Source organism: Dermochelys coriacea, chromosome 7 (assembly GCF_009764565.3).
Source record: "Dermochelys coriacea isolate rDerCor1 chromosome 7, rDerCor1.pri.v4, whole genome shotgun sequence".
NCBI lineage: Eukaryota > Metazoa > Chordata > Testudines > Dermochelyidae > Dermochelys > Dermochelys coriacea.
Window position 1 is genome coordinate 95,661,664 of NC_050074.1, and position 23,795 is coordinate 95,685,458.

Genomic DNA, 23,795 nt, shown 5'->3' on the forward strand with positions numbered 1-23,795 from the left:
TCTTATTGGTTATTAACCTTTTTCCTTTCCTGTATTTCAATGTTATTTCTATAAACTTAGAAGTTTAAATTTTGACACATGAATGTATTCATGATTTTACTGATTTATAGTATGTCTATTACTATGAAATCTGGAACCGTTACAGATTAGCACAAGCATCAGTTTATAAATGCAAATTTAAAGTAGCAGCAGCAAAAATGATAGAACTATTTGGAAAGACTTAACTCAAAAGATGGACTTTGCACCATTCTCTAACAGTTTAAGTGGGGCTTTGACAAACCACCAGAGGGAGCATATTCTATAGTCAGGAACTCTGCACCAAGAATTATTCTGCCTCTAGTCCTCAAGAGTGCCCAGCTATGGACTGTCAACAAAACCAACCCAGTTAAAATTAACCAACTTGCTGTTGCATGGGGAGAGTCAGTCCCAAAGTAGCCAGGTGCAAAATATATAGGGCTTTATAGATTAAATCCCTCACCTATAAATTACATTCGGAAGCAGATAGAAAGGTAGTTAAGTACACAGAGCACAAATGCAGTATGCTAATTAGGTTCCACTGCACTAATAATAATATTTGGTGCTTCGGTAACATTTCTTATTGCGTTAAGGCACTTTACAAAGGTTAGTAAATTCTTTCATCATTTTATATATAGGGGAAAAAAACATTGAGAGGTCCTTTCCTCTTAACCTCTGAGAGGACACTGATTCTAACCAAGCCAGAGGACTACTGCATTTTGCGTTAGCCCACTCCAGGCCATCCAGACAAGTAGACTTATGTCATCAAACTTTAGAGGAGGGAAATGGAATAATGTTTGTTAGAATGTTGGAAAGATAGCTGGTACCCATCTTGTTAAGAGCTTTAAATGTTAGAACCAAAACCTTGAATTCAGTGCGCATTCCCATAAGCACCCAATGGAGACAGTACATTCTCTTGCATACCCAGAATGACTGCCCTCCTGCAACAGCTTTAGACAGTGTGTCAGTTTTTTAGATGAAGTTGCTCTATATAATGTTAATTGCAATGCTCAACTTCATGGTTACAATGGCATGCACTATCTGATGAATGTACAAAAGGAAGAGATGCAGGCTGGCAACATTTGTGGAGGCTCTAACACTGCTCTAACAACTGATTTTTTTTAAAAAATTATTTTAATTGTTTAAGTACTTCATAAAAATCAAAAGAAATCTACTAACAGTAAAGTACTTTAAATATAGTTTGATTAAAAACTAATTACAAAACTAATCAGATTTAGCTCCAGTATTTCTTGTGCTAAATTTTACTCTGTTAGTAGAAGTATAATAGATTTTTAGCGGTGTAAGTAAGAAAGCAGAATTTGGCCTAATATCTTTTTAATTTACTTTATCCTTTCAGGACAGACGCATTGTATTTGTGAAAGTAAATATTTAATCTATTAGACCAGTGGTTTTCAACCTTTTTTCATTTGCGGACCCCTAAAAAAATTCAAATGGAGGGATGGACCCTTTTGGAAATCTTAGACATAGTCTGCAGACGGCCAGGGATCCACAGACCATAGGTTGAAAACCACTGTTCTATGGTAACAACAACCTTTTGCAGACCTCTTAGACATACTCTGCTAACTCCCAGAGGTCCATGGACCACAGGTTAAAAACCACTATGTGGCATACTCCCAGACCACAACCTGGAACTGTGGGACTTCTGAGTCACCTAAAACTCTCCTTCCTGAGTTGTCTCTCACAATGATATGCTAGTGACAAGCAGCCAACCCATCCAGGTGCTGTGATCACTACATCAACATGTGGAGGCACACCCAGCTAAAGTGCATGAATGCTTTCTAAGGCACTCATGAATTAGACACAGGGAGACTCCAGCCAATCACCTTAGCCCTCAGCCTAGCACCCCAGAAATATACCGTCTTACACTGCTCAAGACCTCTTGAACAGTGCAAGCTCATTAATTAGTTTACCATTTTGATAAAGGAAAGTGAACATGACCAACCCTTGTAATCTGAGCAGATTCCCCAAGCACTTTAGACAAACTCACTGGTAAAGACAAAACATTAAAATAAGTTTAGTAGCTACAGAAAGAGATTTTAAGTGATTATAAGTGTTAGGCAGAGAGTACATAGTTGGTTACATAAGAAATAAAAATAGAATCACAGTCTAAATTCTAACTTTAACAGACTAACACTGGATGGTCCATGCATTTTACAGTTCTTAACACACAGGCTGACGTCCCTTCTCATCCTCGGGCAAGTCTCCACAGTTCGTTGTCTTCCAAACGATCTTCTCTGTGTTGAAATTGGGAAGGAGAAAGGCCCAGTGATGATGTCATCTGAGCCGTCCGTACTGTGACGGGGCAAGGCCAGATGGCTATAGAAAACTAGTGGGAGATAGATAGATATATTAGCTCCAGGCTAAACAAATCCCTGGTACCAGGATAAGTGAAATGGCAGCTGCTCCAGGTCAATTAAGACACCTGGGGCCAATTAAGAACTTTCCAGAAGGCAGGGAGATGGCTAGGTTGATTGGGACACCTGAAGCCAATCAGGGGCTAGCTGAAACTAGTTAAAAGCCTCCCAGTAGGTCAGGTGAGTGTGCATGTCAGGAGCTGTGGGAGGAAGTTGCGCTGTTGGAGAGGCTGAGTAGTACACACCATATCGGGCACAAGGAAGGAGGCCCTAAGGTAAGGGTGAAGTGGAGCTTGAGGAAGTGAGGGCTGCTGTGGGGAAGTAGCCCAGGGAATTGTACATGTCCTGTTTCTAAAAGATCAGCTACCATAGCTGATACTATTAGGGTCCCTGGGCTGGAGGCTGGAGTCGAGGGTGGGTCTGGCTCCCCCCTTTGCCCCCTGATTAATCACTGAGACCAGGAGACAACAGAGACTGTGCAAGGAAGGATAACTTCTCCTCACCTTCCCTCGCTGGCTTATGATGAAAATGGCTCAGTAGACTTTGATCCTTGTCTCTAGAGAGAGAAAGGTTACGTGCAGGGTCACGGTAAGCCTCTGAGGCTAGTGAAATCCGCCAGGAAACGCGGGACCCACGGAGGCAAGGACAGAGCTTTGTCACACTACCCGTATGCAAAGTACGCAGCTGTGTAGGGCACCAGAAAATTTGGGGCACAAAATTTCCTAGTGCCCTGCACAGCTGCATGTTGCTCCAATCCCTGCTCCGCCCAGCCCTGCCCCCACTCCACCCCCCCCCCCCCCAAAGCCCCAGCCCCACCTCTTCCTGCCCCTTCTCTGCCTCAGCCCTGCCCCAGTGGCGGGAAGTGCAGCGACCCAGTGCCAATCACATCGCCAGTGAGTGCTGGGGGGTGGTTCCGCCCTGCTCCCCAAGCTAGCCCATAGAGACCTAGGGCCAGCCCCCTCCTACTGTGGAGGCCTGGGGCCTCACACCTCCCCCCCCCCGGGAGGGGCTGCGTAGGGCCCCAGAATAGCTAGGGACAGCCCTGCATGAACCCTCATTTATAGTTTATTTCCATGTGCTAGAAAGATCTTTGCTGTGAGGTGGGGGTCAGGTAGCCTCCATTATATACGTGCCCTCTCTGAGGAGTCTCTGGGAGAATGGATTCTTGATGAGACATCAACACCTGTCTGGCCAATCTAGATGCAAATCTGTCTTGTCAGTGTTAGTTACTCTTTTGTGGCCACTGAAAGGCTAGCTGTGAGCGTTTCCCTTTTACCATATATTACTGTAACAAATATATAGCATTACTTCATAACTTCACATAAAATGATAGTCCTTACAATTCAACAGGATATTAATGGTCAAAAAATCAAGACTTCTTAAATAATACCTTCACAAGGCATGCATTGTACAAAACATATAATCATATCACAGTGGTGAATATGGGGGTTCCAGAGTGCTAGTTTGAGGTACAGTGTGTCATACATTGTATTAGACACTTACTGATAGCAAGTACTATAAATTATTACCCAAGCAGTGCAATATGCAAGGTTAGAAAATATTAAATGTGGGATCTGCAGTTTAATTTTAAAACTTTTCCTTTAAATCTTTCCTCTGGTCATTTGTTTTTCATAGTTGACTGAAGACAGTGAACATGTTATTAGGCATCAAACAGAAGAATTTGTAGATCAGAAGTTCCAGGAGTGTAGCTCAATAAAGATACTTGTCTTTGCTCTTGATTGATATTGTTTGATGGAAATGCACTTATTGCCTGAGCTGGAACCATATTATATGTTTATTGGTCCAGATTGATACCCACACTCACATTGAATAATACTATATTCAGTAGAACTTCTCATGGTGTAAGGCAGCGGTTTTCAAACTGTGGGTTGGGACCCCAAAGTGGTTTGTGACCCATGTTCCCTCTAAGGTGCATGGCCACATAGCCGCACAGGAATCTATTAAGTACCTCGCAGGCGCTCAGGGCTGCAGCAGGGAGAGATGCCTCTTTCCTGGCGCTGGCCCCAGCCCATCCCTAGACCTGCTGCAGTGTGGGCAGCAGCGTCTCTCCCACAGCCCCAACCCAGCCCTGGCCCGGACCTGCCGCAGCTGGGGGAGAGGCACCTATCCTGTGGCCCCAACCCCAGAGCTGCTGCGGTGGGGAGAGGGGCCTCTCTCCTCCAGCCCAGGTGCTGCTGAGGGGAGAGAGAGCTGGTGGGGAACTCTGTCTCCCTGCTGTAGCCCCGGGGCAACCTGCACCCCAAATCCCTCATCCCCAGCCCCATCCCAGAACCCGCACCCTAGCCGGAGCCCTCACGCCCTCTTGGCACCCCAACCCTCTGTCCCAGCCCTGAGCCCCACCCAAGCCCCACCCCAGAGCCTGCACTCCCCGCCGGAGGCCCCCCACACACCCCAATCCTCTGGTCCAACCCTCAGCCTCTCATCCCCAGGCCCTCCCCAGAGCCTGCACCCCCAGCTGGAGCCCTCACCCATATTCTGAACCCCTCAGCTCCATCCCCGCCACAAGAATTTTGTTATGTGCACCAATATGGAGGTGATGTGTATCACCTCCATATTGGTGCACGTAACAAAATTCATTCTGCACATGCATGGGAAAAATTAAAGGGTACACTGGTCGTGACCCAATTTTAATGGTGTCACCAGGGCCAGCATTAGTCTGACTAGGACTCGGAGTTGAAGCTGAAGCTCCACTCTCACCTCAGGCCGTGGGGCTTGGGCTCCGGCCCCCTCTCCTCCCACCCGGAGCAGCAGGGCTTGGGCTCCACCCCCAGGTAGTAATTTTGTTGTTAGAAGGGTGTTGCAGTGCAGTGAAGTTTGAGAACCCCTGGAAGTTGTTATTCACCATAAGTAAGGGTATAACAATTGGGCCCTTTGTGAATACATACTTTTCTATATTTTCAGGGTTGTCAAACTAACAATGAATGAAGGTGATTGCAAAATGTTGAGTTTGATGATTGATCGCTTGTTGATTACCTGTTCTGTTCATTCCTTCTGAGGCACGTGGTATTGGCCTCTGTTAGAAGACAGGATACTGGGCTAGAAGGACCTTTGGTCTGACCCGGTATGGCCATTCTTATGTTCTTATGAGTGAGATTTTTAATAAAATGTGAAATACATTGCAAATATTTTCATAATAAGCGATACAACCTTTCCTCCAACACTGACTTCAATTTAATTCAAAATTAAGGCGGAGCTACATTTTTAAAATTAGTGTAATGCTACAAAATGGTTTCAATTATTTACTTTTATTACATATTTATTTTGATTAATAAAATAAATCTGAGAGTGTAGGCTCTCAGACTCTAGGCCAAATTATTAAAACAATTATTTTATTAAAAATTATCCTTTTGTGTTCACATACACGTACACATTTAAGATGAAACTTCTTAAGATGTTCACATACTGCACATTTAAGATGAAACTTTTCTTTCCAAAGTTGAATTTATTTAGAAAGTTTGATCCCAGATTCTCTGATTGTTTGATGTTGGCAAGGAAAAAATATGCTTGTCCCATAAAAATATTAACCACATATTGTTTGACCAGGTGTCAAAAAAGCTGAATTTCACAATTTAAAATGATGTCAATAATTGTCACCTCTATGAGGAGTGGTGCCTTTGTTAGATTTGAAAAAGGTTAGTTTTGATGTATCAAATATTGCCTATTTGAAAATGGTATTCTGTGCATATGTGACTCCAGATTTTAAATCTAGAGGTATACGCTATGGGCCAGATTCTGAATTTGGTTAGTTCACTGTAAAGCATGAGTTAACCATGAAAACAGATGGAGTTACTTCTGATTTACACTGATCTTAGATCAGTACTTGGCCAGTTCTGAGAGAATACTTCATATTAGGGAAGTATTCACTTTAATAAAGATAGGATCTTTTTCCCCTCCGTTTGCCTCTTAATCTGTTACCTTCCACCAACTACCCAGCACTTCAGTTGTCATCTTCTCCGCTAGATCATGTTTCTATGAATGTGATGATTGGAATTATGATAATAAAGCATTATATACTGAAGTCCTGCTGAGCAGGCTGGTTTTCAGGGAGCCAAGAGAGAGAAGGAGTGGCCTTGTTTACAGCAGTCAGTGCAAATCCATGCACTGAGCATGGGAGGCAACTAAGTCAGGAAGCAGCTGCTGAGTTTAAATTATTTGAACTTTCTTATTTGAATGCGTGGGGACAAGATGCTATTTAAGATAAGGGAGGTTTGGATGAATGTTTGTATATTCAGTATAAAATGGTAAAGTTAACAGACATCAAATTTTCAAATTGGGCTCAAGAGGCCACATATTTTGCTTTTGTTCCTGTAGTTATGCCTCAAATCGGCATGTGTCTGCATAAATATGGTCGCTAGTTTTCAGGGTTCTGCTTTCTGAAATTTTTTGTATACAACTTTAGAAGCCAGTTTGAAAATTTGATCCTGGACATCTGTGTTTTTCAGACACCCAGGATTTAAAAAAAAAAAATCATACAAATTGTACATGTTACAAGATTCTAGTTATATCTTGGTGATTCTGTTTAGATCTGTTTATAAAACTGCCTGATGAACACTATTGTATTGCTATCAAATACCTTTCATAAGAAGACCATTCTATTCACTATAAATAATTAATAGTAAATGGGCTATGCACTGCAGAAGAATATATTTTAAAAAAATAGTATTTAGTACCACAAGAAGGTGTGTTAAAAATTTTGTGCTATGTTATCTTTACACTGGATGTGGCTGATGTAGCAAAACAAAGGAGTGTAACTGAAGCATTACGAGGTAGAGTAAGAAAGAAACTGAAGACATACAAGGTAACTTATTTTTCTTGGACTTGTAATTTATAAAGTGAAACATGCAACAAGGTACATTTTTTGTGTGTGCGAAAGGCTGACAGTTCAGTCAATTTAGAAAACTTTTCTGCTGTGCCACACTGTTCGGAGCACCTCCAAAGTCAAGTACAAGATCTGTGAAAGTTCTAAGTGAATTAAGTTTTTGACTTTCTGCATACTTTTCAGAACAATAGTTGTATTGGTTGTTTCTGTAGAAAATAAGTATAATACTATACCTCTTATTTTAGGTTGTACAAGAAGAAAAGTCAACAGACAAAAGCCTCTCTGATACTAAAATATACCAGAAAAACCTTGACGTGAGGACTGAGGTAATAAATTTTACAAATATTGCAAATAGTAAACAAAATAAGTAAGCTATATACATTATATTCAGTTCAATGCAAAAAAATGCATGAGTTAAGTTTCCAGTAGTATCTTTAACTATGATATATGGCATGCATCTACTCACATTTTGTTACTAATTTGTTGGTTAATATATTGCTGTTTATTTAATGTATATATTAATAGAATAGGATAGAAAGCTGGCTAGATTTCTGGGCTCAACGGGTAGTGATCAATGGCTCAATGTCTAGTTGACGGCTGGTATCAAGCTGAGTGCCCCAGGGGTCAGTCCTGGGGCCGGTTTTTTTCAACAACTTTATTAATGATCTGGATGATGGGATTAATAGCACCCTCAGCAAGTTCACAGATGACACTAACTGTGGGGAGAGGTAGATATGCTGGAGGGCAGGGATAGGGTCCAGAGTGACCTAGACAATTGGAGGATTGGGCCAAAGAAATCTGATGAGGTTCAACAAGGACAAGTGCAGAGTCCTGCACTTAGGACAGAAGAATCCCATGCACTGCTGCAGGCTGGGGACCAACTGGCTAAGCAGCAGTTCTGCAGAAAGGTATCTGGGGATTACAGTGGATGAGAAGGTGGATATGAGTCAGCAGTGTGCCCTTGTTGCCAAGAAGGCCAACGGAATATTGGGCTGTATTAGTAGGAGCATTGCCAGCAGATTGAGGGAGGTGATTATTCTCTTCTATTCGGCACTGGTGAGGCCACACCTGGAGTATTGCGTCAAGTTTTGGTTCCCCCACTACAGAAGGGATGTGGACAAATTGGAGAGAGTCCAGCAGAGGGCAACGGAAATGATTAGGGGGCTGGGACACATGACTTACGACAAGAGGCTGAGGGAACTGGGGTTATTTAGTCTAGAGAAGAGAAGAGTGAGAGGGGATTTCATAGCGGCCTTCAACTACCTGAAGGGGGATTCCAAAGAGGATGGAGCTAGGTTGTTCTCAGTGGTGGCAGATGACAAAACAAGAAGCAATGGTCTCAAGTTGCAGTGGGGGAGGTCTAGATTGGATATTAGGAAACACTATTTCACTAGGAGGGTGGTGAAGCACTGAAATGGGTTACCTAGGGAGGTAGTGGAATCTCCATCCTTAGAGGTTTTTAAGGCCTGGCTTGACAAAGCTCTAGCTGGGATGATTTAGTTGGTGTTGGGCCTGCTTTGAACAGGGGATTGGACTAGACCTCCTGAGGTCTCTTCCAACCCTAGTATTCTATGATTCTGTGATTCCAGATATGCACTGCAGTCAAATTAATGTTACTGTTGAAATGTTAACTGTTGAATTATTGACTTTTAATGAGTTTAATTGTATAACCTGAATGCTGCATTTGTGTTTTCTGACTTTTTTGTGATTCATAAGGTTTGATCCTGCACAAGAGAGGTGCAGAATGTTGTGCATAATGGCCATCCTCAGCAGAATTTTATTTTATTTTTTTTATAAATTTGATAGGTAATAGTATTTATTTGTAAGCATTTGCCCCATTTTTATTGACTTAAATTTTCACAATTGCAGAAAATTAATGGGGGTCAGAAAACCGGGAGAGGGGGGTGAGCAATAATTATTTAATTACATTAGGTGTTGACATTCAAAAAGTCAAAGTTTTAAAACTGTTAAAACACGAATTGTCAACATCATATGTCAAAACATTTTTTTTTTTGAGATATACCTATCTCATAAAAGGTCATCAAGTCCAGTCCCCTGCCTTCACAGCAGGACCAAGTACCGTCCCTTATTTTTGCTCCAGATCCCTAAATGACCCCTCGGGGATTGAACTCACAAGTCTGGGTTTAGCAGGCCAGTGCTCAAACCACTGAGCTATTCCTCCCCAATGTACAAAGTAAATACACTTAAATCAAACTAGTAAGTTCTCAAACAGCATTTTTCATACTTTGTCTATCTGTAAATTTTGACTATTATTGATGGAATTATTTTTGGTTAGCTTGTGTGTGTATAATGATATTAATGTCTCTCAACATTCCTGATCGCCATCACAGTGGCAAGAAGGATAGGGGAGATAGCGACTCTGGTGCATCCCTCCTTCACAGTGTTTTTCCCTCACAAAGTCACACACAGACCACATCCGAAGGTCACTTCCAAGGTGACCTCTGCATTGCACGTGAACCAACTGATTCACCTTCCAACCTTTCATCCCAAACCTCATCAGGATAATAGGGAAGTCATGCTCCATATGCTTGACATTAGGAGAGCCTTAGCCTATTCATCAGGAGAAGAGTTTTTAGAAAATCTCCAAGACTTTTCCTCTCCATTGTGGATAGTTTGAAAGGCCCAGCGATTTCAGCTCAAAGACTCTCCAAATGGGTCTTGAACTATATCAGACTCTGTTACCAGATTTACAATTTAGCACCCCCATCCACAGTACACTCTACGAGATTGGTCTTTTGTCTGTCACCTTTGCCCAGGGTATTCCTGTGTCCGAAATCTGCAAGGCAGCTACCTGAGCATCTGCACACGCTTATGCCATATTGGGGGACTTTGCTGCAGATGCCTGATTCGGCACCACAGTTTTATCATCCATGACAGACTTGACTCCGAAGCCCCATCCTTCAGTGGGAGGTAATGCTTGGGAGTCACCTACAGTGGAGCACCCATAGGGACGCTACTTGAAGAAGAAGAAGTTACTCAACTTGTGCAGTAACAATGGTTCTTTGAAATGTGTGTCCCGATGCATGCTCCACGACCCACCCTCTTCCCCTCTGCTTCAGAGTTCTTGGCAATAACTCTGCAGTAGAGAAGGAACTGAAGAGGATTTGCCTTTGGCAGAGCATGGGGTAGAGGGCAGCACATACATGGGTTGAACAGACACTGCTATAAAAGTTCTCCAATCAGCAGTGGATGAACGCAGATATACTTAGAGAGAGTACCCATAAGGACATGCATCTCAAAGAACCATCATTACTGCACAAGGTGAATAACTTCTTCTTGTGGCCATCTCTGATAAGTTACTGAAAATCAAAACAATTCTAGACTTCTAAATCTGAAAAAGATTTTTTTTTCTGGTTACATGCAAGATTTTTACATAGCTACATAATGATAATGATTGCTGAAGACTCGTGTTTTTGCTTATCCTTAGATAGAAATCTTATCCGATGACAGTTTAGCATTTTTTATCATGACTGGTGAAGAAGGCTCAGAATTAAAAGATTTGGACAAAAATACATACCAGGTATAGTATTTTTTCTTCATGAAAGTCAACTGAATTCCTTAAAGAATATCTCATATTTATCTAATCCTCCTTGTGTATTCTTAATTTAAGTAATGCCACTCTCCTTCAAGCATCTATCAACTATTGTAAAGCACCCATCACTGTAGTTTCTAGCCACATTTTTTTCTTTCCCTAGGTAATTCTGTGCCTCCTTTCGTGTCTCCCCAAAAACCTTCTTCTCCTATGAATCCCACCTCAAAACTTGCTTCAGTTAGCTGGCTTTCAATCATTGATCATTGTTGAAGTGCTCCTTTTGCCAGTTTTGCTCCTGAGCACAAAAGTGTTATTTATATAAAAGAAAAAAGTTAACTTTACAACTCAAATATTTGCTACCCATAATTTATGCCCATAAAATAAAACACAATCAAAATGCCCTTCCAAGAACTGTGTCCCCTCTTGTTTTGTTTCATTAATTCTCCTAAACCATTGTTGATCGTGTCTTTACTCTTCAACACTTGGTTATAAGCTTATCAAGTTAGGGACCTTGTCTTACTTTTTGCATAAATTATAATGCGCATCACTGGTATTATTAAATAATATGAAACATTTTGATTGTATAAAGGATAAACAACTATGCATCATAGGATTATAAAAAAGTTGGAGATTTAAAGTGACATCATAGTAAACTATTGGTAAGGCAGAAGAAAATAATCCTAAAACAAATCCATAGTAGTCTACTTTTTTCTACAACTAGAGATGAATATTTTTTGTGTGTGTAGTATGTAGAGTTTAAAATAAACTAAGGCCTCAATCCTGCAAAGACTTTTTATGTTGCCACGGCCCTGGTAAAGTTTCCCATGTTAGACATTCACCCTGCTGCATTTGAATCCCAAAATGCTCGACCCATGTGATTTAAGCTTCCATGGGTTAGAGTAGACTCCATCACTATATCTTTCTTTAGCCTCTTTGGCACACTTATGGGAAGAGACTTTGTTACACCTTCATGGAAGTGGGACCTCATGGTTCAGCTTCTATAAGCCCCAAGGACCAGTGCTGACTCCTCCAAGACACCAGTTGCTTAAACAGAGCTCCAGGCTTGTGGGTACTTTGGTTTACCATTTACCTCTCCTTCGATATGTGATAGTTGAAGCACGTAACACACAGGCTTTGCAAAGGTTTCTAACAAAATTATTCTTTACTTTAGATAGCACAAGAAATTGAAGGATCTGGATAGAAAAATAAAAATCCTGTCCATATTTCTCTGCTTCGGTTTCCTCACTGCATTTGAGCATTCTCTGGGGTCAGGTCAGAGTTTTTTAAGGAGTCCAGGATCCATCCATCCTTCCTCTCCTCTTTCCTCTTGCACATGGCTTCTCTTTCAGAACATGGAGTCCTTCTCATTCCTGCAGCCTATTTCTGGTCTTTTTCCCCCTCTCTCTCCAAAATGGTGGTGAGAGACCTTTTCTTTTATAACCTCCTTTGTAGCATGCTGATTAGTCTCATCAGGTATTCAGTCTCCCACCAGTGATCCATTGCTTAGTTAGAATCATAGAATATAAGTATTAGAAGAGACCAATCCCTTGCTCAAAGCAGGACCAACATCCACTAAATCATCCCTGCCAGGGCTTTGTCAAGCCGGGCCTTAAAAACCTCTATGGTGGGAGATTCCACCACCTCCCTAGGTAACCCATTCCAGTGCTTCATTACCCTCCTAGTGAAATAGTGTTTCCTAATATCCAACCTAGACCTCCCCCACTGCAACTTGAGACCATTGCTTCTTGTTCTGTCATCTGCCACCACTGAGAACAACCTAGCTCCATCCTCTTTGGAATCCCCCTTCAGGTAATTGAAGGCTGTTATCAAATCTCTCCTCACTCTTCTCTTCTGTAGACTAAATAACCCAGTTCCCTCAGCCTCTCGTCGTAAGTCATGTGTCCCAGCCCCCTAATCATTTTCGTTGTCCTCCGCTGGATTCTCTCCAATTTGTCCACATCCCTTCTGTAGTGGGGGAACCAAAACTTGATGCAATACTCCAGGTGTGGCCTCACCAGTGCCAAATAGAAGAGAATAATCAGTTCTCTCGATCTGCTGGCAATGCTCCTACTAATACAGCCCAATATTCCATTGGCCTTCTTGGCAACAAGGGCACACTGCTGACTCATATCCACCTTCTCATCCACTGTAATCCCCAGATACCTTTCTGCAGAACTGCTGCTTAACTAGTCAGTCCCCAGCCTGTAGCAGTGCATGGGATTCTTCTGTCCTAAGTGCAGGACTCTGCACTTGTCCTTGTTGAACCTCATCAGATTTCTTTGGCTCAATCCTCCAATTGTCTAGGTCACTCTGGACCCTATCCCTGCCCTCCAGCATATCTACCTCTCCCCACAGTTAGTGTCATCTGTGAACTTGCTGAGGGTGCAATTTATCCCATCATCCAGATCATTAATAAAGATGTTGATCAAAACCGACCCCAGGACCGACCGTTGGGGCACTCTGCTTGATACCGGCTGCCAACTAGACATGGAGCCATTGATCACTTCCCGTTGAGCCCAACAATCTAGTCAGGTTTCTATCCACCTTCTAGTCCATTCATCCAGCCCATGCTACTTTAACTTGCTGGCAAGTATACTGTGGGAGCCCGTATGAAAAGCTTTGGTAAAGTTAGTTATCTCTCTCTCCCCTCATACCCCTCAAACCAAATTCAAACTTGAAAAACTAGTTTGTCCAGGGTGGTAGCCAACTCTTTGTCCAAGGGGTTTAAAGGACCATAAAAGTTTAATGACACTCCATCGTGTGCCCTATGTCACTACTTCTTGGAATTTCAGTCCAGGAAAGACAGCAGAGAAAGCAGATGAGCCCCCCCACCCGCTCCAAAAAAGTGTGGTTTGCAGTCTGTTATACATACATATAGAAAGTTACCAAATTCAAACAGAATTCATAAGCTGTATATAGATTCCGCAAACTGTCACTCATGGTTAAATTTAGACATGAGAATCGTCCCATTGAACTTAGATTCCTTAGATTGTGAGCTTCTTAGAACACAGAATGTATTTCATGAATATTTGGAAAGACCTAATGTACAGTAGGTGCTACCGTAGTTAAATAATAAATGTTGTTGTTTGTTTTTAAGAATAAAATGGTCATACATTAGTTTAAATCTGTTTCCTTTCTGAAATATAAAAAAAAATAATCACACAAAGTAGTAAAATATATAAGCTTTCAAGTGTTACAGGTCTATATTTTATCCTGGTTTCTCTAGGATATGAAGGAGGCTCATTTTCTCCCAATCAGAGAGACAGCTTTTTATTATTATTATTTATTTATTTTTTTAAACTTTCCATGCAAAATGTTTTGATCTCTTGGAGAGAAGGAAAAAAAAAATTCTGGATGATGGGATACTCTGAGTTATGTCACTCAAAGTTCAGGGATTTTTTGTCTCTTCTATCATGGAAGGTACAACTAGGCTTGAAGGCTATTTCATTGTTCAGCACTTAGATACTATAGTGATGCGCCTTATAAAAATACTATAGATAGGCAAAAAAACAAAACAGAAAATTTGCTTTTCCTGAGGATTACTGTGTGTCCATTTAGATTCATTTATCTAGCAATTCTTTTATGCTAATGTTGATATTTATCATACTGTATATATCACATCATTCTGTTAATTTGTGTGTATATGGAATTGATTTTCTTGATGAGCAGCATAAATTAATACATGACAGTCATCAAAACCTTGATGTCTTGAATGATGAAAGTGGTCCTCTGCTTGATATTGTGGAAGAAGTTTTATTGCCGGATGTGCTTGAAGTGAAAGCTGCTGAATATGAATGCAATGAACTGCAGATTAACAAGCAATGGGAACATCTTTTTGTGCCAAGCAGTTCGCCAGGTATTGTGCCTTTCATATAAAATTTAGGAAAATTATTAAGTGTATGATGAATGGTGTTAGTGTTGTTAGCAGTATGGCATGTGCAGTTCTCAGGGTGAATTAAGTGAAGATAAAGAATAATATAAATTTTCAGAGCCAATATTGTATCCAGTCTGCAGATAGATCTGTATCTCTGCTCTAGTCTAGTAGCTCTAATTTTACAAAAAGCTCAACTTTACAAAAAGCAAAAATTACATGACAAAAATGTGTAATTATTTCGTAAATTGTCCAAATACAGGATGGTTTGTGATTCAGGTCCTTAATTGCAACCATCTACCATCTTATCTCCCTGCTCATACAAATTAATCATCTTAACCATCTGCCACTAACCATATACCTTTTTATCTACATTAACCCATACCAGCTTATCTATTGTCTTAACTTAACTGCAGCTTTGGTACATATCTCATGGCTGGACGGAAATTGCCACCATAGCAGTTGACAAAATGGACTAGAAGAACATGGGGAGAATTTTAGGAAATTGTAGTGATCTGCTAAACCAAAGTCTGATTGTTCTTGCCAGAAAAAAAAGTAATTATTATTTACACAGGACCAAAATGCTAGGTATTTTAAACAAGAAATAGGACTGAATAGACTTGTAGGCTCCAAAGTTTTACATTGTTTTATTTTTGAAAGCAGTTATTTTTTTGTACATAATTCTAAATTTGTAAGTTCAACTTGCATGGTAGATATTGCACTACAGTATTTGTATTAGGTAAATTGAAAAATATTATTTTTTTACAGTGCAAATATTTGTAATCACAAATAGATATAGAGTGAGCACTGTACATAATCAATAACAAAGCTTCCATTAACTCCAGAGGGAGAAGATTTGCTGATATGTCCAAGATTGTATAGAATCTAAGAATAATACGCAGATACAGATGATGATAAAGGTTTCTTTTAATAAAGCATCTGATCTCAATGAGGGCCTAGATAATCAATTAATCTTTACTTGTTAGAGGAGAAGAGTGGTCGTGGACATAGTGAGGAACTGTGAGGTGTATGCTCTGTCAAGAATAGGGTTATGGGCATCTTGCAGCTCATCTAACAAGGGAACTACAGTACAGAGAAAATAAGGGAATTTTAATGTAAGCGAATGAAAGCTCTAAGTGTTCCCACCTGGAACAGTTGTAACAGGTTTCTAATTGTTCTGATTCCAGTTTCCAGTCTTGTGAGCCATTGGTTCTACATTCTTGTATTTTTATGTTGTTCCACTTAGAAGACTGGGACGTGATGTCAGGAGATAACTGGAGTAAATTAGGTGTTCAAAACCAAATCCTCATATTTTAGGTCAGATTTAGGTTGGAGGGGTACCCTGATTCTGGAAAGATCATCCTGTATATGGGCCACCTCCTCCTCTAAAAGCATCCAAGCATCTACTCCTAATACTGCCACCAACTCATGATCCAAAGTCTACCAACATCAGTAGAAAAACTTCCACTGACATCAGTTCAGAACTTTTGTGGCCTTGGGCTAGTCACTAAACTTGTATGTGCCTCAGTTTCCCCATCTGTAAAATAAGGATAATAATACTCATCATTGTGTATCTTTTTATGCTCAGATGAAATGTGCTATATAAATGAAAAGTATAGTAGTAATATTAATTCATAGATGTGGCTCAGCACGGGCAACAGCAGCAGTACACTTCCTCACACCACACTGCCCAACCTGTCTTAATCCTTACTTGGAGGAGTCACCCCTTAGGTTGAGAGTAGTTCAGTCTCTGTGCCAGCTGACTCCTTGGTAGCCTTCTTTTCCAGCAGTAAGAAAGCTGACTGGATTGGAACAGTCTGATGTTATCAGAATTACTTATATGACTTATGTTCTTGTGTTAGAAATGGTTACGGGATGGTATTACTTATAGTAGCAGCAAGAACAATACCTTTGATCACTCTTTTGCTTTATGCTTGCAGGTAAAAAAATTAGACCAATACAAATACTCAGGTTTTTTTTAAATTGTAGTTTTACATTTTATTTGCATCAGTTTTAGTTGAAAATTTACATGCAGTAATTGTTGTTCTCAAGTGGTTCACAGCTTTAAACTACCAAAAGGCATGGTGCCACGCATCTTAGAAGATGAAGGATTGTATAGTCCAAGAAAACCAGAAATTTGTAGGAGAAGTTACAACAAAATGGAAAGTCGTCTTCTGAAACAAAAAGGGGTAAATATATTATTCTAAAAGCTAAAAATGTTGTAAGTAAAATGTAAAATAAAATCAGTAAATGAAATGTATAGAACTTTTTAACATTTCATATGTACATATATTGAACTTCTGAAATATTTCTAACAAGGGAAAAAACTGGTTTGAAGAAAGTGGGGAAATAATTTCATTACCTTCTCCAATCAAACAATCACGAAACTCCAGAAAATGTTTTCCTTTTAAGACTGGTCCAGGATTAAAGACAATATACAAGAAGGTCAGCTATTACTACTTTTTACAGCTATAATTATTCAGGGGACTTTAACTAGACAATGCCACAAAAATCAATAGCTTGTATTTTTTTTCATGGCAAAATATTTCATTTGGCAGTATTCAAAGTACCTCTCGTGGAGTGTCAGTTTCAAGAATGGGCCAGCAAGGGGTGATAATCCTGTTTAGATGGAACCATTTGATATTGCACAGACTGTTCATCACTTAATTAAAAAAAATCAGAAAAGTCTGTGCACTGAGGATTCTACAGCATTGTTATCTTTTGACCCAAGGAGGTAGCCAAAATCTGGTTGTAGCAGGTTGTTTCCATTAAGAGGAGAAGTTGATGATAGAGTGAGGTATTTCTTTGATGCAATCCTATTTATTTACCAAATATGTACCTAAAGACCTGTTTCCTTGAACACAGATGGAATCAAACAGCAGGAGGCAGGAGCAGTGTCAAGGTTCCTTCCCCACTCTGACCTCTAGGATTCAGATGTGGGGACCTGCATGAAAACCTCCTAAGCTTACTTTTACCAGCTTAGGTTAAAACTTCCCCAAGGTACAAACTATTTTACCCTTTGCCCTTGGACTTCCACTGCCACCACCAAACGTTTGACTGGGTTTACTGAGAAAGCGTTGTTTGGAAACGTCTTTCCCCCGAAAATCCTCACCAAAACCTTTCATCCCCCTGCCTGGGGAAGGCTTGATAAAAATCCTCACCAATTTGCATAGGTGACCACAGATCCAAACCCTTGGATCTTAAGAACAATGAAAAAAGCATTCAATTTCTTACAAGAAGAATTTTAATATAAGAAAAGGTAAAAAAGGTTCACCTCTGTAAAATCAGGATGGTAAATACCTTACAAAGTAATTAGATTCAAAACATAGAGAACCCCTCTAGGCAAAACCTTAAGTTACAAAAAGACGACAGACAGGAATAGCCATTCTATTCAGCACAGCTTAATTTTCTCAGCCATTTAAAGAAATCATAATCTAACGCATATCTAGCTAGATTACTTACTAAATTCTATGACTCCATTCCTGTTCTGTCCCTGGCAAAAGCATCACACAGACAGACAGATCTTTTGTTTCTCCCTCCCTCCAGCTTTGAAAGTATCTTCTCTTCTCATTGGTCATTGTGGTCAGATGCCAGCGAGCTTCCTAGTTTCTTAACCCTTTACAGATGAAATAATTTTTCCTCTGATTCCATCTGTGTTCCTGGCCAAACAGCAGGAGGCAGGATCAGTTTCTTTGCTCACTCTTCCAAGCTCCTTTCCAGCTAGCACATAGCCCAAAAGTGCTCTCTCAGCTTTTCCTCAAGATCACATGCTATCAGTTCTTCTGTGACAATGTCCTCAGCTTTCAGCTGCCTTCTCTCTCAGCTCCTCTGGTGTTGTTGCTGCTGCTTCTCTCTCACACACAGGCATATACCAGTGAATGCCCTAGCCCTTGCATTTGCTTTATCAGTTGCCTCTTGGGCCACATGGTTACTCGAGCCTTGTTACGTATCCATATTTTGGGTGATGCTCCTATTGTTTCAGCTATCTGGTTGCATAAAGGAGCTCAGTTGCTTTTTATATTTCACCTGAATGAATGGTGGTTGTTGCACTAACCAATTTCAGTGAGGTTTAATGCAACCCATAACAATATATAGTTTAGTCTGAAATTAATGTATTTTAATATCTTCCATTTTTTCTTGAATATTTATAAATCCAGTTCTTTTAAAATTAATTTAATCCCAGCATACAAAACCAACCTGCCACTCTAGTTAAGGCACACATTTGGCTTCTTTGAGCCTGTGACATTCCCATCCAGCATTAGATAAAGTGTAAATACTTTGTATTAGGTCAGATTTACCCTTTTTCTTGGATTTGGCTTTTTGGTTAACACAAATAATAACAGAACATGAACCTCATTTTAAGCTTTCTCCCCAAGCCTGACAGTTTAAGACAGCCCTATCTCTGCTGCTCATTCTTTCTGACCACATGGTCATGCCCACTTCATAACTTGCCACAATGAGTCAGCAGAATTTACTTAGATGCTTTAAGCATGGTTCTGACACTTGCTAACAGAAAAGTTCTGTCTTCATCTTTGGGACTGTAGATCTTGCTCTCTGTTATATTCTGAGTGGTGGGTGGAGGGGTTATTAGGTAGAGCAGTCATTCAGGGAAATCTTTGAATATCTTTGAGTGGGGGATTGGGAGTGGGCTCTATCAACAGCCCAAAAAGGATGGCATAGAAGGTGGTGCTGGGCATGGCCCAGGTTGTGGGCTACTGACTACAATTATGCAGATCCAGTGGTCCTAATATACTGCTCAGTTACTGCAAGGAGAGGGGCAGGAGTTATTCCAACTCATAAACTACGCTGGTAGCTGTAGAGTTGCTGCAATGTAGCCTGACCTGCTGGTACAAAAGAGATTTAAAGTTTGCACCATAACCTCTGTGTACTTCACTTGCATGAAGCCCTATTAGTTGGGCTTTTTGTAGATGAAGTGAATAGCACTATAGAACTTCCTGCTTCTTGGGCTGAGGCGCTGCCTATAAATTATATTCAGGGCTTGTAAATCATCTGGCTCAGATGGCACAGTAGGCAGATTATAGGGCACTTAATTTTAGGATAATTGTTTTTTACATATTATCATGGATACAGAGCATAGAACTAAGTTTTATTCCTGGCTCTTGTGGCACCTTAGAGACTAACAAATTTATTAGAGCATAAGCTTTCGTGAGCTACAGCTCACTTCATCGGATGCATTTGGTGGAAAAAACAGAGCCTCTGTTTTTTCCACCAAATGCATCCGATGAAGTGAGCTGTAGCTCACGAAAGCTTATGCTCTAATAAATTTGTTAGTCTCTAAGGTGCCACAAGTACTCCTTTTCTTTTTGCGAATACAGACTAACACGGCTGCTACTCTGAAACCTGTGATTCCTGGCTCTGTCACTGACTTACTATGTGATCTTGAACAAGTCACTTAACTGCCCTGTGGTTCCACCTTTTTTTAAAAAAAAATGGGATCAGTGAATTGCTTACCCACTTTTATAACGTGCTTTGGTACTTGAGTGATAGTGTCATATTGGTGCAAACTCTATTATTACATCACTACATGATAGTCTCCTTTCACATTTATTGTCTGTGTAAGGGGAAATCTATTATTTGTCTGAGGCTGGCTTTAGTCAGAAAGTACTGCAATTTAAGGTTACTATAGTTTTGTTGAGTACCACAGACTGAAATCACTCTGTATTTTGAGACTAGAGTTTTGGATTTGGAAAGAAGAAAACTCTTACAGATACAGTTACTGGTAGGTAATACTGCCTTTCAAAATGGTATTTATAAAGATATATGAAATAAAGAAATTATTATTATTTATTTTATGTTTAAAACAGGCAATGCTATCTGAATTGGAAAGCTGCATCATAACTAAATCAGGGGGTCAAAGAGAACTTTATCAACTTGATCTCAATATATCAAGTTTATTGTTCAGCCACCATCCTCTTTTCAGCCAAGAACATGTGTTGACTGCTAGGTTGCTCCAACTTTATGAATGCTTTCAGAACAGACAACAGCATAATATAGCTCTCTTGCTATCTGAAAAGGTAAGAAAATGCTTCATTTTTTTACTGTGGACAGTTTCAAAATTAAAGATGCACAGTTGGGGAGGGAAGGGAAGTGTGTATGTATATGTATGTATGAATTGTAGGTGGAGCTGTCAGCAAAGGCTATAGTTAAGTTTGTCTAAACTTTTCCATATAAGACCCTGTTTTCAGTTCCTTATAACTTTGCCAAATTTAAACTCTTTGAGCTAATATATTCTCTGCTGGGTTTCTGCCTCAGGCCAATTTTTTTTGTGGGGATAGGGGTAGAATTTCAGGAAAATGGATCAACCATTTCTGAGAACAAATCTAGTGAAAAATATTATTTCTAATGTTAAAATGTTCTTATAACTGTTTCAGTGAGAAATTAGCATGTCCAAACTTTGGTGCAGGGTAGAGGTCACTCTGGATTCAGAAAGGTGCCTTTGCTATCCCTGTGAAAATCCACCTAAATTTAGCCAAATCTATAAGTCTCTGTAGATCACTGTGTATATATGCTTAGTAGAGTCTCGTTGGAGGCTTGCACCTAAATTCTCAGAAGATTATATCTGCACGGAATGTACTCCAGCCCAGGGGTACGGGGGCTGCCCAGGATTCTACCTGCTATTGCTTTTCCCAGTCATTGGGGACCACAGTGATGTACAGCTTGAGAGCTGGAGGATTGTCTCTTCTGTGCTCTCAGTTCTCCCCTTGCTGGTGTAAGGGGACTGTTGCCCCCTTACTAACATTCAGTGGGGATGTTTTAGTTGCTAGCTGCCAGTACTAAAAGGGGGAAGGGTCGATGGGGAATCAGGACCCTGAGACTGACAGTCCCCAGGAACAAAGGGGAGAGGCCAATGCTCCCAGTCAGCCTGAATGACAGGGCAGGCAGTCTAATCAGGGAGTCAGGAGGCCAGGGAGTCCCGTCCTCCGTGTGAGCTGGAATTGCCTGGGTCAGACAGAGTGGGGCCGAGCAAAGGAGAAAGCAGAGGCCCAAGCTGAGCTGGGGAGTAGAGCTGTGCCAGATCCAAAGGGACCAGAAAAGCAGCCCAGAGAGAGCAGACCCTGTCCTGGGAGCAGAGCTGCAGCAGCCAGATCCAGAGGGACCAGAAAAGCAGCCCAGAGAGAGCAGACCCTGTCCTGGGAGCAGAGCTGCAGCAGCCAGATCCAGAGGGACCAGAAAAGCAGCCCAGAGAGAGCAGACCCTGTCCTGGGAGCAGAGCTGCAGCAACCAGAGCCAGAGGGGCCAGAAAAGCAGCCCATGAAGCAAGTCAGTGCTGGGAGCAGAGTCACAGAAGCAGCCTGCAGAGCAGACCTGTCCTGGGAGCAGAGCTGTAGCAACCAGAGCCAGAGGGTCCAGAGAAGCAGCCCAGGGAGCTGGAAGCAGAGTAGCAGCTGTGCTGAGACAGAGTGGAGCTGGGGCTGGAGCAATCCGGAGCCGGATGTCGTGAGCACCTGGGGAGAGCAAGGGGGGACCCTGGGTAGTGGGCCCAGCACAGGGAGATGTCTCAGTCAGGAGGCTCTGCAGGCCAGACTTGGAGGGGGATTGGTAACCGTGACAGGGCAGGGGCAACGCTGGGAAGAAGGGTCCTGCCACCTAGAGACTGAGAGTGTGTGGCCACCACTAGAGCGAGTGTCCAGCACACAGCATCCCTGCAGCAAAGCCAGGGCCTGAGAAGAAGGCTTAGGACTTACAAGGAACAGACTGTGAACTGCCCGGACATTCCAGAGACACTGTTTGTGATGTTCCCTGCCACAGAGCGGGGTGATGTGTTTCCTTTAACCTTTCCCATTTTTCCTTATTCTTTTTAAAATTAATTGTTGATTAAATAACTTGCATTTGCTTTACCTTGTATCTAATGATCAGTGGGTCAGAGAAGTGCCCAGTGCAGAGAGAGTACCTTGGAGTGGGGACACCCTAGCCCCCATCCTAGGTGACCACAGCAGGGTTGGGGGTCGAGCCTCCCAGGAATCCTGGGCCGAGCCTTGTTGGGGTTATGAGGACTTTGCCAGACAGGAGAGTGGAAGGGGAGTCCTCAAGGGCAGGGAGGCCTCTGGGTAAAGGAAGTGGGAGTGAGGACTCAGATCCTTTTGCTAGCCCACTTCACTGGGGTAGTGCAGAAGCCAGGAAAGTTTCCCACAATAGTGGGACTATTCCCCTGCTTACACTGGCACCCCAGAAGTACAAAAGAGAAGGGAAGAATCAGAAGGGTGAGGTGCAATGTGGTGACAGGGCAGGTAAAGGCTAGGAGGGATAAGAGAAGAGAGGGGAGAGGTACAGTCTAGGGAAGACGCACATAATTGGCTGGCAACATTTTTGTGTTCATGGGAATAATTGAGACACTCCCCAACATGGCTATACCTGTAGTTAGCAGCTCATTTTGCCAACTGGTGTTACTAAATCTTTGCACTATAAAACATTTTTTCAAGCTAATTCAGATGTGTTGGGTTATTGACTTATGTGACACTGAACATTTCATAATTAAATAAGAAAAGATAATATAGATCTTTACCCTAAAAGCTCATTTAAGAAAAATAGAGGTATATTCTCTGTTTGACTCACAAGGATTTATTAATGCTGTTAATATTTAATTACTATTAATAGAAGCTTTGTATGTAAATGTTCACTGATCAAGATGATGAAAAAATACGTCTTAATTTGGTTGCAGAGGTTCAGTCTCCGAATATACTAGAAAGTCAAGTCTCTCTAAGTAAATATCCTCGATTCAGATGCATATTTGATGTTGTTTACCCAGAGCCAGATTGTGAGCCCCTTAATGTTGACTTCCGTAGAACTATACTACTGACCATTGTGGCTAAGGGACTCACAATCTGGCCCTTTACCTTTACTAACAAAAGTACCAGACTATACCCATACTACACTCATGTGGAAAACCTTCAAAGTGCTAGAAATTCAAATTTCCACTCATGTAGTTGCTTCTTAATCATACCAGGGTAAGAATGGTGTTTACTACTCCCAAGCCTTTTGATCTCCCTGTTAATATTTTTTTAAAAACAAAGTTGCTAAAATACACATCTTTGAGAGAGGCTTGAAAATGACATTTTGGATTCGCCAATAAATAATCTACATTTTATAGTTTTCCATAGCACTGAAAATCGAATACAAAAA

The 23,795-nt window shown here is 41.1% G+C and overlaps 1 protein-coding gene across 1 annotated transcript in view; it reads left to right on the plus strand.

The window, feature by feature from the left end:
- Window positions 1-23,795, plus strand: part of CC2D2B (coiled-coil and C2 domain containing 2B) — a 106,125-nt gene that overhangs the window by 9,417 nt on the left and 72,913 nt on the right. The window contains 10 exon segments of the mRNA XM_043518285.1: window positions 4,026-4,093; window positions 7,128-7,209; window positions 7,285-7,342; window positions 7,345-7,370; window positions 7,476-7,544; window positions 10,679-10,771; window positions 14,453-14,639; window positions 16,707-16,843; window positions 16,974-17,099; window positions 20,480-20,689. Coding sequence (XP_043374220.1) covers window positions 4,026-4,093; window positions 7,128-7,209; window positions 7,285-7,342; window positions 7,345-7,370; window positions 7,476-7,544; window positions 10,679-10,771; window positions 14,453-14,639; window positions 16,707-16,843; window positions 16,974-17,099; window positions 20,480-20,689 — 1,056 coding nt within the window.